Here is a 15,489-nt window from a genome sequence, read left to right as displayed (position 1 = left end):
ACGACAAACACGTTCCCTTGTTTTGGAAGATTCTATTGCTATGTTGAAAACTAGAAGGAATCCCGCTAGTCTTACTAATAGTCATTTTCCTCAGCCTATTTGCTTGATACACTACCCTCGTCTTTTATGTAGTGTCAATTCTAGGTTGTCTTGGATCTTGGATCGAAAAAAGGGTTTATAAGAGGATTTTTAAAGGGGGGGTTACAAATAACTTAAAAAACACATCAAAAATTAGTTTATATTCATTTTTGTTATGTTTTTATGGGTCGGAAAAATATTTCGGAGGAGGGGCAATCTCATAGTTTCACTTCTAGGTTATCTTTTTTCTTTTGAGTTGAGCTGACCCTTATTTCGAATAATCGTGTTAAACAGGGTTTCTAAGAAAAATCATGTCTCGAGCCCAAACCGAAGCCTCTAAAATGTTATTAATGAATTTCACTCAAGCTTTCAACATTTCCGCTTAGAAAAGCTTCAATTAAACAAAACTTAAGTAATAGAATTAACAAACTAATCTAGTCAATTGTTATTATTGGGATGTTATCGAGAACTTGAACTCTTGTTTGAGACTATAAAGTTTTTTTACTTTTTGGCTAAAAATTGTGAAAATCAGTATTATACTATAATGGTCTGAATCCAGCCTTTCTGGTTTCTGGCCTATTTCTGGCTCTACTCCAATCAAAAGGTTTTAGAGTCTCGGTGATAGTTCTTATAATATAAATGGTCCTATTTCCACTTGACTTAGTGCTCATATGATACAATTTCATAAATAATTTCTTAGATCACATTGCTTTTCCATCTACAGAATTTAAGAGAGAGAAAAAGGTTATAATTTGAATAAAACAGAAATAAACAAACTTCGAAGTTAACAAACCTTAAATAATAAAAACTCTAAATTTTTGACACCACCTCCGGGAGCTTGGTCTGTTTAATATTAGAAAATATAAAAAAACGCAAAAAATTATCGCTCGGCGTTAAAAAATTATTTGTGAAAAAGAAACTAGTAAAAGTATTTTTCCATATGAGAAGTTCAGTTTGAAACATGGCTGTACATGCGAGCGCAACTTAGGCGATGATACCTTTCAGAAGACCCTTTGTCTTCAGTCGCTTTTACCACTCGTATGATCTTTTTCCTTGTCTTCATAAGAAAATGAATGAATGACATCAATAAAAAAAAACAAGAAAAATAATTTTTATAGTGACTGCATTATTTTGGAGGTTATTAAGACATCTGATTGCGAATCTGAAATTAAACGAGACACAATTTGGTGTACTAGTACCAGTCCTTAGTCATTTCTGTGTGCTTATTCAGGCTTTTGTAGCGATTGCGTAATTTGGAGGTTATAAATATTTGACTGTTGTCATTTGACTGTCAATGTCATTTGACTGTCAATTTTAATGTCAATGTTGTCAATGACTCAGTTATTTGTTTGTTGTTGGTTTTTTTTTGTCTCTTTATTTGCTGCGTTTAATTTAATTTAACCTTAATTGTTCTCCCGTCAATAAAGGCTCTCGGAGATTGAGTAGAAATATCAGTATTTTTATTATTAATTTTTTTTTTTGTATTGTTTCGTTTAAACTATACCCCTTCTTTTTTCTCCTAAATTCTGAAGTAATTTCATTCAAGCCTAAAAATTTTTATTAGGTAAGATATTTCAAGTCCCAGACCGAGACCTAGTCATCCTGTAATTTTGACAATTTGAATTTAGTCTAAATTAACCTAGTATTCAAACTAATATTAAATCAAATTTAATCTTCTTTGCTCAAGGAAGATGCCCAGTGTGTTCTAAGGAAGTTGGTCAAATAATTTTCCCATTGATTTGTTCTATTTTAGGTAAAATACTGGCTGATTCAAATCTTGTAGCTAACCTAATCTCGGACAAAGAAAAAAGATTCTTTTAGACCCCCTTTGCCCGTGGAATCATCCACAGCAAGTTACAAAATAACCAAATCCATTATCAAAGAACACTGTATGCGTAAGGTGTTCTGTACCTGCATCTACTGGACCGATAGGTAGAGAGCCGACTATAGGTGGTACAGGCTGTCTATGCACGATCTTCTCCGAGGGAATTGTTGCATGATTCTAGTTTCTACATCAAGTCTATCTTTCTACAAAAAAGTTAGCAGACGGGTGGGGGGGGTAAATACAGACCAATTTTTTACCCCAAATCTTACGCACATAAAATCTTTTCGTTTATTCTAAGGAAAAAGGATGTATCTGTGAAAAAATTGTTAGATCTGGGACCTGTGCTCTAGGGACTTTATTAGTCATCCCCTCCTGGAGGTGCATTTTTGGATTTTTGATTATTCTGAGTAAAATTACTATTTAAAAATTTTGAATTTAAACTATTTAAAAGCAAACAGGGCACAAGATGGGCTGACTCCTCCAATCACGCTTGGCTCTAAAAACAGGTATTTTAATATTTCGGTCAGGTAATTCCTCAAGTTAGTGAGGTTTTTCGCTGAAAATAATAAAGGCCCTCAACACCAGGTTGACATTAAGACCAAATTGAATTCAACTAATTATTGAATTTCAGGTTTATCTACTTGCCCGATTGCAGTCATGCAATTGAAGTCGAGGGTATGGATCATTGGATGAATTCAACAAACAAAGACTTAGTTGGAATGCGACGATGCCCACGCTGCAGTACACCCATTTCCTCTTTCATTGGTCGCTACGCAAATATTATAAGGCAAACATACCGTGACGTTGAGGCTGTGAAGGCCCGCTACTACAGTGAAAAGAACGTACTGGGAGTAATTCATGCTATGAGAGATAAATTAAGAAAGTTCAAGCTTAGAAATATTAAAGAAACTTCAGATCTTAGTAGGTCGTTTTCATGGTTCACTGGCTTGTGTGTTTCTTTTTTTCATTTTTATTTTTCCAGGTTAATCTTCTCGCAAGTCCTGTTTCTATATTTTTTTCTTGTCTGCTCTTTTGATTTAATCTTAATTTTTTTTTGTTCATTTCCTCTTTTTTTCTTTTGCCGTGTCAGTTCTCGTGCATTATTTTTATTATGTCTTAAATATTTTACATATTTTAATCATCGTTTGCATTTATCTTTTCTATTTTTGTCTTATTTACCGTGTCGATGTCTCGTCCAGTCTATCCACTAGAACTGACGCAATTATTTATTTCCTTTTTTCCAGGTGGTTCTTTTTCCAGTCTTTTCTTTAGCTCTGGGATAATTTCCAGTATTTTTCCAGTCTTTCCTTCAGCTCTGGGGTCATTTCGAGTCTTTCCTTTAGCTCTGGGATAATTTCCAGTCTTTTTCCAGCCCTTCCATTAGCTCTGGGGTTCCTTAGCTCTGTTTACTGATATCCTTGTTTAAGAAAAGCTCTTTTCTTTTTCTATGCTGTTTTCTAGTTCAGTCTCTATTAGTTGTCAAATAACTTTTTATTCATTTCTTTGCATAATTCTTTTTCTCCTGTCAATTTCTTTGTCCAGGATATTTTCAGTCTTTCAGTTGCTCATATATTTATTTTTCCAGCATTACGAGTGAAAAACTTGCGTATTCAGATGTCCAAGTGAAAATATGAGCAGTTGATAATTATAAAAAAAAAAAAACTCAATTCTAACAAAGTAAGCCAATTTTTTCATCCCATGTCAAACTTCAACGTAGACGAACGTAGCCATTAGCGTTCGAAGGGGGGGGGGGCTGCTATGTCAAGATTGATTCAAGGGTCTCAACATGAAAAAAGCAATTGACATATTTTTATATTTATTTCCTGTGGCTCGACATACCTAGCCTGAGGGGGTGGAGTGATCAAAATATTTTAGAAATGAAAAAAAGACCTTAAAAATTTTCTCACAGGCCGACCTTGGGGGAAGCTCAAAATTGGATTTTTAGCAACAAATTCTTAGATCTTCAATTTTACAAATTATACATTTTCAAATTTTACAAATTTTATAATTTTTAAATGTAATTTCAGTAATCGCAACTTCAATAACTGTCATTTAGAAAAAACGCAAAACATTTATATTTGAATTATTTCCCCAAAAATTTACTGCTAAAACTTTGGTTAAATACAATGCAACAGATACCAGGATTTTTAAGACAGGATTTTTTTTTGTCTTTTTTAAGACAAGATTAATATATAGTCTAAAATGCTCCTAGGTAAAGGTTAAGGAGAGGGGAAGATTTGAACAAAACCGTAAAAAATGCTGACAACTAATTTAAAAAAATAATAAATACTCACTTATTTTTTTCCTAAAAGTGCATTTGCCTTTTAGGCAAACTACATTTAGACTAATATTACATGCAAAAGCGCATGTAAGAGCCAAAATAGTCTTGAGTATTCTGTATTCTATGTTATATTCTGTGTTTTATACCTTATATATTATTCTATAATTTCTATAGTCTATAAAATTTAACTTATGAAATTGATGAAATTTAGTTTAACATTTAATGCTAAAAAATGTTAAGCTGGAAAACTGTCAACATAAGAATAGAGTTTTTAATTCATAGCATTGGCACAACATACCGTCCAGACAGCCTATGATAATGCAAGTTAATACATTGTCATTATGAAACCGCTACCATTTATTGAGAGAATATTCCTAATTCCCAATCTAAAAACAGTTCTTTTTAAATCATGTAGTTCCATTAAAACATGCAATTTTATATTATTGTATATATTTTATATATAATTTAAATATTTGGCTCAAGCTTCCAGAGGTTTTCTGGAATTGATGTTTCACTTGATTTCAGAAAGGTTTGTTCAAACTGGCTCAATTACTTTCTTTAAATGTATTCTTTATCATAAAGAATCAGCTAATCTTGTCCATTATAAACTCTTTAAGTTTGTGTTACCAAATTACTTAGAATTTGGAAATTCTTGCCTTAGAATTTGGAAGGTTTTGCCTTAGGATTTGGAAAAAAATCAAAAATTCTTGCCAAAACTTTTAGAGCTTAGATAAACGATCTGAATAAACGACAGAAAATTATAAGCCGATATCTACTTTTCTTGAAATCTTAGAGGAACCTTGTGACTTCTCTTGTTTTGTGCCAGGGATAGAGATATTAAACTGAAACTTAAATCACTAAGAAGTATAATCTTATCTTTTCGATTAAACGGATTAAAATTTGCTTTTTAAGATTGAAGAAAGGCTAGTCCCTAAAAATGTTATAGCATATCTGCTTGGAAAGTACTAAAAATTACCTCCAAAAAAATAACATTTTATCAATTTGGTAGCTCCGTGAGTTTCCTGTCATGGAACCCCATTTTGCGGACACAATTCCATTGACTTTTCAGTAAAATTTCATACTCAAACCACAAATTCGCGATTGGTTTCAATGATGACTAGCCCCTTGGAAAATGCCAAAAATACGTGTAAAGAAATGGCAATTGTTCAATTTAGTAGCTCTGTGAGTTTCTTGTGGTGCAACCTACTTTGATTAAAAATTTCTGCTGACACAATTCCATTGACTATCTAGTCCCTTGGGAGAATTCAGCTGAAGTTGAGATTTACAAAATGATGTTTTAAAGTATCAGATATTTTTAACGTGAAGTAGCAAGATAGTCTAAAAAGCCATTATTTAAATAAGGGACTGATACTTTACATATAGTGACCGAGAAATGTTTTTTTTTTCTGTTTTTATAGACTGCTAGTTTTTATTCTATAATTAGAGCCTTTTACGCGCGTTATCTTGACGCTCTATGCTAAAGCCTTGTTTTGATTGACATTGTTCACCCTCCCAATCAAGGTTATGATGATCATATAATATAAGATATATGAGTAAACCTTAGATTGGATAAAAGCATCAGGAGTTTTGTGAAACTACAGACCCTTCAAGGATAAGCTTAAAGTCTATATAAAATTTTACAAGGATAAAATGACATTAAATTCCATAAAAGGATTAGGAATTTTGTGAAATTATAGATTCCCTTCAGGGATAAAATCAGCTTAAATTGCATAAAAGTATCAGGAATTTTGTTAGACTGTAGACTCCATTCAAGGATAAGCTTACATTTTGTATAACATTTCAGGAGATTCACGTTTGACTAAAGCTGTACATCAAATAGAAAATTGTCTTCAGAATGCAATTGAAAAGGTGAAGAAGAAGAAACCAGGAGTGAAATTTGTTACTGCAATGAGTGATGATGTACTTGAGCTTACCCAGGTAAGGTATGATGATGTTTCTTACCCAGGTAAGAAATACATTGCCATGCTTACTAAGAGCGAATTTGTCCACTACAGACCTGTTTGATTTTCGTCTACGAGTGTTTACTATGAATGACAGGTCATTAATCACTACCAACATATTTTTATAAGTGTGCCTGAAAGCCAAAATAAGGTCTTAGATTCTTAGCAGAGTCTAACTAAAATAAAAATTTTAATGAAATAGCAATGAATTAATATAGACGTATAATTAGAATTAATTTTATAAATTAAATTTATGAATAAATTTTAAATGAATTAACAATGGCTCTAATAATAAAAAAATAGCCTTTCTAATAGTCTATGCTATTTAGAATTCTCTGGTTAAATCGTTAATGGGACAGCTATGAAATAGACGAAGACCTACATATTTAGAATTAATTTTATAAATAAATTTTAGATCAAACGACAATGGCTCTAATAAAAAAAAATAATTACTTAGAAAAGGCTAGTTTATTTCTTGGGTTTTCTTTAATTTTTCTTTTTTTCCAAATCTTAAATAAGAAATAATAACAAAGATAATAGTGACAATAATTTTAATTACACTTCAAGTAAAACTTCCAATGAAATGCAGTGTTTTTCCAATAACAAAAAGAGCTAAGAGCTCATATGGCACTTATGACGAGGTCGAAAGAGCCAAGAGCTCATATGGCGTGAGCTCTAGCAAAATTCTGAGAATCAATAGACTGATTTAAACGAAAATCAGACGCTTAATGCCAGTCGGGATTTAACATTAGAGCTCTGAGACACGAGTTCCTTCTAAATATCAAGATTCATTAAGATCCGACCACCCACTCGTAAGGAAAAATACCTCATTTATTCAAATTTGTCCTCCCCCTTCACCCCCCCTGATGGTCCTAGCACGTCTAGAAGCACTAAACTCGCCAAAGCATTGGACCCCCCCCCCTAAATCTCCCAGAGAGAGCGGATTTAGTCCGGTTACGTCAATCACATGTCTACGACATTTGATTATTTTACCCACCAAGTTTCATCCCGATCCCTCCACTCTTAAGTGTTTTCCAAGATTTCCGGTTTCCCCCTCCAACTCCGCCCAATGTCACCAGATCTGGTTGGATTTAAAATAAAAGCTCCGAGACATGAGTTCCTTCTAAATATCAAATTTCGTTAAGATCCGGTCACCCGTTCTTAAGTAAAAAACACCGCAATTTTTTTAATTTTTCCGAATTAACACCGTCCCCCCCCCCAATTCCTCCAATGATGTCAATCACGTATCTATAACTTGTGCTTATTCTTTCCATCAAGTTTCATTCCGATCTCTCCACTCTAAGGGTTTTCCAAGATTTCTGTTTCCCCCCCTCCAACCCCCTATAATAATAATAATAATAATAATTTATTTTTGACCCGCTACAAAAAATCAAAGCGGAGTATCAATAAAAGAAACAAAACAAACACTACACAAAGCGGAAAAAACAAGAAACTAAAGCAAACGAGTAAGGCCTCTGTGGGCGGGCAGATACTTATAAGTAGACTGGGGTAGTTTGCCAGCAAGCTCTGTGAGCTTCGACCCAATATCCGGGAAACTATAAACAGATATGAGGCTCTTATTCCTATACCATGGAGGCAGATACAATAGAAAACGGGAAAACCGGAAATAATAAGAACGAATTGAACTGATATCTTTTTTTGTGAAAAATAGGGTAAATACCAGAAAGAAACAAAACCGAAAGATCTGTAAAAACCGAGTATAATTTAGCAAGAGACTTTCTATTGTATCTGCCCCAGTTAGCAACAATTTTAGAGTAATTTAATGTGATTTTCTTCTTGCAATCAGCAACAGCGAGAGTCCGTAAGGATTTTAGTGTTTTACTAACATTAATTCCCAACCACCGAAATGAAGAAACCGACGGGATAGAAAAAGATCCACAGATTAGAGGAGTAGTGATATTACTATTAAATGAAAGATATTCACACTTTGAAAGATTAAGAGAAAGTCCAATCGCATGAAGTTTAGATGCTACTGTTGAAACAGACAAAGAGAGCCCTTTTTTAGTCCTACTGATCAAAAGAATATCATCCGCATAGGCAATATAAGAAATATTTACAGAATTAAGGATGCAAGTAGGTGGGATAGAGGAAAGGACAGATGATATACAAAGTTTGAAAACAGAGGGGGAGAGGACAGCACCTTGTCGGACCCCACTATGTCCCCGGATCCGATTCAAATTGAAAATAGAGCATCTGAAACATGAGATCTTTCTATATATCAAGTTTCATTAAGATCCGATCACCCATTCGTTAGATGAAGATACCTCAATTTTCACGCTTTCCAAGATTTCTGGTTTCCCCCTCCAACTCCCCCCAATGTCATCAGATCCTGTTTAAATTTAGAATAAGAGCTCTGAAGCACAAAATCCTTCTAAATATAAAATTTCATTAAGATCTGATCACCCATTCGTAAGTTACAAATACCTCATTTTTTCTAATTTTTTGGAAAAAAATTTTCCCCCAAGAGAGCGGATCCTTTCCAGATATGTCAATCACGTATATGGGACTCGTATTTATTTTTCCCACCAAGTTTCTTACCGATCGCTCCACTCTAAGCGTTTCCGAGATTTTAGGTTTCCCCCTCCACCTCCCTCCAATGTCACCGGATCTGGCCGGGAATAAAAAAAAAGAGCCCTGAGACACGATATCTTTCTAAATATCAAATTTCATTAAGATCCGATCACCCGTTCGTAAGTTAAAAATACCTCATTTTTTCTAATTTTTTCGAATTGACCGTCCCCCCACTCGTCCCAGATGGTCGAATCGGGGAAACGACTATTGTTGATTTAATCTGGTTTGGTCCCTAAAACACCTGACAAATTTCATCGTCCTAGCTTATCTAGAAGTGCCTAAACTAGCAAAACCGGGACCGACAGACCAATAGAATTTGCGATGGCTAAGTGTCACTTGGTAAATACCAAGTTCTATAAAAAAAAAAAGAGACTAGTTTACTGCTTTTTTATCTATTTTGATGCAAATCTTTTGTCAAATCTTGACAGCAGTAATAAAAAGAAATCATTTGATGTCTATTTCTACTTATGGACGGTATGAAAAATGTATAATTTTGATACCCTAATAATTAATCAAATATTTAGTTTAACAAATTTTTAAATCTAAATAATAATTTACAACTGATGTAACAGTTGAAATAGCAAAAATAAATCGTTTTTTTCTTTGTTTGTACTTGTGAGCGGTATCAAAAGCCGTAGTTTTAATGCCCTAACTATTAATGAAATACTCAATTTAACAAAGTATTCAGCAAGAAATTCAGCCCGCTGGAACTTGCTGCGATTTCGAAATCAGCTTCTTTTCTTCTGCCTTTAGCATGTTAGATGTCTCGGTTAAATCTCACAATTAGTGAGGCACCAGTTCTACTACGCATGCAACAAGTTAGATTCCCATGTCTCGAAAATTACTAATTTTTTTTCTCCCCTTGGCACATATTTTAAAAGGAGCGCTGAAAGAATAATGCCTGGATCAGATTTACGATTTTTTTTAATGAATACATCAAAAAGTATTTTCAAATCTAGGTCGAGGGAGGGAGGATCTTCAGGGCTATTGCTTCCTCCCAGTGCTTCCTCTGGTCCGAAATTGGAATAAAATTAATTACAAGGGGACGTTCTTATCAAGTGAAATTAGTTAATTTAGACCTCTTCATGCGTAATCTTGTTCATTAGAAACGTCTTGCGAGTCCTGACCTGGAGCCTAAGGAATTTAATTAAAGTGGCTTAATATAAATAGAGAAAAACAAGATTTTTGGAAAAGACACTGGTTGCAACAGACTAGAAAAGCTTAATAAGAGCTAGCCAATGATCTTTATCTCAACGTCACACACCAAGAATTCTCACTTCGATCTGGCCTTGTGTATTATTTTCTTTTATTTTTTATTGTTTTTAACTATTTTATTTTTATATTTTATTTACATTTTACCTTTCTCTCATTTTTATCTCTATTTTTTAATTTATTTTCCTATTGGATGAGTTCGCACTGGTTATTAGAATTAGCCAATCAGAGTTTATTGCTAAGCTGGTTTCCATTGTTGTATATCATATTCTGGATCTTTATCTCTACGTCACACACCAAGAATTCTTACTTCGATCTGGCCTTGTCTTTTATTTTATTTTATTTTGTATTTACTCATTTTTATTTATTTTTTAGTTTATTTTATTTATTAATCTTTTATTTTATTTCGATTTTATTTTTTTTATTTTCTCTTATTTTTTTCTTTTATTTTTAATTTTCCTATTGTATGAGTTCGTACTGATTATTAGAATTAGCCAATCAGAGTTTATTCCTAAGCTGGTTTCCATTGTTGTATATTTACAGGAAGGTTTGTATAATTTTCAGTTGATCGCTATAAGCATGATTGCCACTTTAACGGTAAATCCAGAAAGTATGGGAAAACTGTGAAAGTTTTCCAATTTCTCGGCCAACCGATTAATCCTGGGTTGAATGTTTTTTTGGGCATATGAGTTTGACTTCTGAGCTGTCTCGAGTTTTCATAACAAATTTTTTCGATAAGAATACACCTAGATCCCTAAATCACTTGTGTACAAGTATTTAAAAAGTGTCTTGGTACTACGCTGTTATGTATCGAGTTTAGATTCATAAGAAAAAATATCATAAAAACTATTAGTCCTAGTCCGTTATCAGTTTTTTGGTTCTGACTAAAATTAAAAATCACCGGTGTATGAATTTTTTAGAGTCAAAAGACAAGTTTTCCGAAAATGAATTAAATTTTTCAAACATTATTCTATTTTGTTAAAAATATCAAATATTGGCTGGTTCTTGTTACCTAACTTTCATTATCTTCCGGGTCGCCAATTAGAATAGACTAAGTTATGCCATTTCTCAACTTTAGAGGTTCTTATGTCGGCCCCACGTCAGCTAGTATCTAATCCTGGTCCCCTATCTGCAGTCAAGGGTCAATCTACATCACAGGACCCCTATTGGAGCAATAAGTAATGAAACATTTTTTTGCAAAGGGTGATCTACTGAAAAATTAAAGATCTTTCATGTATCTGTTTTCTTCAGTAGTAGGCCTGATCTTTCAGGCTTGACAAAATTTCCATATTTTGAAATCTATCAAAAATATAGAAAAATGTAAAAACAAATTTACGTCACTGTCTTGAAAAAATTTTGAAATTGAAAAAAAAGTTTAATGAAATTTTAGAACATGAAGCTCCTAATCGTAAATCGTTCCTTAAACTGAAAGCGTTTGATATATATATATATATATATATATATATATATATATATATATATATATATATATATATATATATATATATATATATATATATATATATAACGATATGAGAATAGAAAAGATATAATTCATTATGCAAAATCACTTTTTAGGTCCAAGTGAGCATCATGTATGAGTTATTGAGAATAGTATCAGATACCAAAGTGAATGAGGACGAGCCAAAGCCGGCACCCGTTACGTCTAGGCTTAGAGTTCAGAATATTAGACAACAGATGGCCCTTGGAGATGCAGCTGTTAGACAGAGAGGAGAAAAGCCTGAAATGGAAGGAAAATTACATAATACACTTTTACTAAGAGCTTCATTCCTTGCCGACAATTGTATTAGTCGTACTCGGATATCGCAGCAAGAAGCTGACGATTTTGCAAACGAAATTGCACGCTTGGAGCTTCTGAAATGTTGGTACTATGTTTTAAGTGCGCCTGCGTTCAAATCTTTGTATTCGCAATATGGAAATGGAAGCAAAAATGAATTTGCTGAAAGCAGTATTATGGTGTCTTCAATGCTGAATGGTTGGTTTTTTTTCTGTTTTTTTTTTTGCCATAATTAGCATTATTCATGTTCAAAGTGGTTAGTCTTGTTAAATCTTATTCAGTCGGCTCTTTTTTTGTCTTATTTGTCTTTGCTCTTTTTTGTCTTTGCTTCATTTTTATAGTTGGTATTTCTGGATCAAAATATTGAAACGGGCTAAAAATCGAAATAAGAAACGTGAGCTCGCCAAGTTTTGAAATCTTTTAAAATTTGTTTGAATAAATACACAAGTTGTTTGAATAAGCTATTTCCGGTCGTTGTAATCATTTTTTAGGAATTGGAAATACCCCTCACATAGAATTGGAGATCCAACCACCCCCACCCCCTTTTTGACAAAATTGTGTCAAACTTTTTGTTGAAACACGAGTCCTAATAAGAATCGTGAAACACGAGGCTATATATATATATCCAGGTAAATCTTATCCCTTTTAATCGTTGGCATCGTTACGGATTAAAACTTACAATATTATATTGAAGGTCAGTGACGTGACTCTGTAAGCTCAGCTAGAGTCGACCCATCTCTAAACGGGTATCTGAAGAAATGTGGGGAAGGTAAGCGAGAAGGGTTTGTGAAAGCACAGGAGGTTTGGCCCCCAGCTCCCCGTTGCACTTCCTGGCCGAAGGGCCATGAAACGGTGATCAGGGCTACCGTTTTAGATTAAGGGTCTAGTGCCGACTTATTTAATTACTTAATTAATATTATTTATCTCAACCAAACTTTTCATCAGGTCATCTTTTATTATTGGGTATACCTATAATTGATGTACCCACGATTTAGGATCTATGACTATGACGTTTTATATTTATTTTGCAGGAGCAATACGTTGCCTTTGTTCTGTTACCAGTCGTTAAAAAGGGATTGAGTTGATAAAATAGTGGCTTGAAACATTGCTAATTTACTGGCTCTATTTTATATTAGGTAAATGGACTGATGGAATTAAATGGCGTAAAATCAATGCAGAGGGAATTGTTTTTAGTCGAAAAAAAAAAGTAATATCATCCTAATAAGTCGGTAAAATGGCCTGTCCATCGGAAAATTGTAAATAGAAAAAATTTACAAAAAAAAGTTAATTGTTGTTCGATCGTTTGCTTTTTCTAGTAGCCTTCTCTTTTTGATCTCCTTTCACAATTCATCTATTAGAACAAACTGTGGCAATTGTGTTTATTGTGTTCGTACTGGTAAGTTCATATGTAGTCCTGATATTCATATCAGGACTACAATGTCATCCCAATATTATAACCAAGCTGAAATTTAGTTTCTGCAAAAAACTCTTGCCAAAAATTAAAGTAAGCCTGCATAACTCAAGCATCTAGAAAAACAAGTCAGTTTTCTTTCGTATATATTTCCCTTTATGGTAATATATGACTGATTTTTTATTTCCCACTGTTATTTTCGCTTGATTTGGCAAAATTGGCTCCAATTTCTCACCACCCCCCCCCCCTCCCTCATGATTTTCACTAAATTACGACACTGTACATAACTATCTAATCCAAAAATTCTAGATAATATAATTTAATTATCATTGAATGAATAAATAAAAGTACACCAGCCATCCAGTGAAAAGGTCTAGAACTGTTTCACTAACGTTATCATATGCAGTTAACCAAATGCGTTTCCTTGAATTTTTTTTACTTTTTGTTAGAATGTGCCCAAGGCTAAAGTTCAGTTTCAGTGCTTGTATCTGGCAACAGTGACTTTTGTGCCTTCTTTTTGTTGATTTATTGCATATTTTTTTCTTCCTCTCCTTGCTATTCGTTTCTTATGTGGTTTCTAATAGACTGGCCTTCACCTCAACGCGTCTTGACGTTTCGTGTTTATTTGCCGACGTTTCTTTTGTCTTTTTTTTACTTAGAAAATTCATAATTGATTTAAAAGTAAAACCTCCATATCTATCATGCAAATTATTTATTAATTAATTCTTAAGTGAGTCTAATATAATAACACATCTCCTTTTTTTCAAGGATGTAAGAAGTTGACTTCAGATGATATTCCAAAAATCAAAGCTGATATTGAGAAGCTTCTTAAGCAGACGGCCACTCAGGGTGTTGGAATTCCAGATTGCGAACGGAAAATGGTTGTTCAAGCGATGGGGTTGAAACAAGGTCACTGGTATAAGTGTCCCAATGGTCATATTTACTGTATTGCTGATTGCGGAGGAGCAGTGGTTGAATCATTCTGTAACGAATGTGGTGCAGCGATTGGTGGAAGCAGTCATCGCGTAAGAAGTGACAATTCCCTTGCTCCAGAAATGGATGGGGCATCCACATCTGCATGGCCAAATGCTATAGTTTAGCTATGCCCTGTCCTCTATAGTTTTTTTTTTCAGGCAAAGTGTCCTTGTAGTGTAGAAATTAGTAATGAATCCGTGTGGCTCTGACCTTATCCAATCAAAGCATGTATTAACTTCGCATAAGACTTCGCATAAAAATGCAAAGAAGACATTGCTTTAACTTAAAGACATTCCTCTACGAATGACACTCCTGGCAGTAATGACCAACATCTTGGTGTAAGTTTTGACCAGTACTGAGTCAGGACGGTAATCATTCGTAATTTTTATTTCAACCTCGGCCCAAAGAGTATGGAAAAATTATAGGAGATGAAACCACTACTAGTAAAACAAAGATGATAATAAAAAAAAATTGAAAAATGAAGGTTAACAATAATCATTAGTAAAATGAAGATATCATTTTTTCCTTTTGTCTTACATTGGATCTAAGATAACAGACTAAATTTGCCTAAAGGGTACAATAGGTATATTTGTGTATATTTTCACGTAATTAACTATACTAGTCTAAGCCCAACTATCGTAACTGCAAAAAAATAAGAAAAAATAGTCTGTTTACTCCCAGAGGACTTCAGGCTGAAAAAAATGTGACCTTTGATTGAAATCAAAATTTCCTCAAATTAAAATTTAAGCTTGCTTTGCATTGGTCTAGTTCTACCCAGCTGAACTGTCATTGTCACTGTCACTGTCTGCACTGTCATTGGCATTGTTATGTCAACACTGTCACTGTCACAATAGATTCAATTTACACCATGCCAAATAATAGTACAAAGATTTGCTTCTATTTACATATTCTCAAATTCATATTTTGTTATATTCTTCATGTATTTGTATACTCTTTGTTAAGTATTTAGTAATTGAATTCTCAAAAAGGAAATATGTTACCAAATCAATTTTTACTTTATAATATGCACGTCAACATATTGTCTGGGTTGCTTCTGATATCTTTACATTTTTCCTCTTTTTCTTATAAATATATCATTAGCTTTTATATTGTGTGCATTGGTATTCTAATGGCAAAGTCTCATTTATGTGTTCATGTTATAAAGAGACCGCTTTAAAATTTTTCTGTCAACTTCATTTAGTAAACGCTATATTCAACTATATTGCCATCTAAATTTTTGTAGTAGAACCTAATAGGTAGCGCATTTAAAATACAAATACATGAGATAAAGAGAACAAGCAAAATGTCATATTAAAAATAAGGGGGGGGGGATCTTAATAAAATTGAAGTAACCTA

At 33.4% G+C, this 15,489-nt stretch overlaps 1 protein-coding gene across 1 annotated transcript in view; it reads left to right on the top strand.

The window, feature by feature from the left end:
- Nucleotides 1-14,779, top strand: part of LOC136039216 (NFX1-type zinc finger-containing protein 1-like) — a 134,483-nt gene extending 119,704 nt beyond the window's left edge. The window contains exons 15-18 of the mRNA XM_065722747.1: nt 2,535-2,824; nt 5,989-6,122; nt 11,528-11,945; nt 13,927-14,779. Coding sequence (XP_065578819.1) covers nt 2,535-2,824; nt 5,989-6,122; nt 11,528-11,945; nt 13,927-14,258 — 1,174 coding nt within the window. The 3' untranslated portion in view covers nt 14,259-14,779. The remainder of the gene's footprint in view (nt 1-2,534; nt 2,825-5,988; nt 6,123-11,527; nt 11,946-13,926) is intronic.
- Nucleotides 14,780-15,489: the final 710 nt, after the last annotated feature.

Source organism: Artemia franciscana, chromosome 19 (genome assembly GCF_032884065.1).
Source record: "Artemia franciscana chromosome 19, ASM3288406v1, whole genome shotgun sequence".
Lineage (NCBI taxonomy): Eukaryota > Metazoa > Arthropoda > Branchiopoda > Anostraca > Artemiidae > Artemia > Artemia franciscana.
Note: the sequence above shows the minus strand (reverse complement) of the source record. Positions and strands in the feature narration are given on the sequence as shown.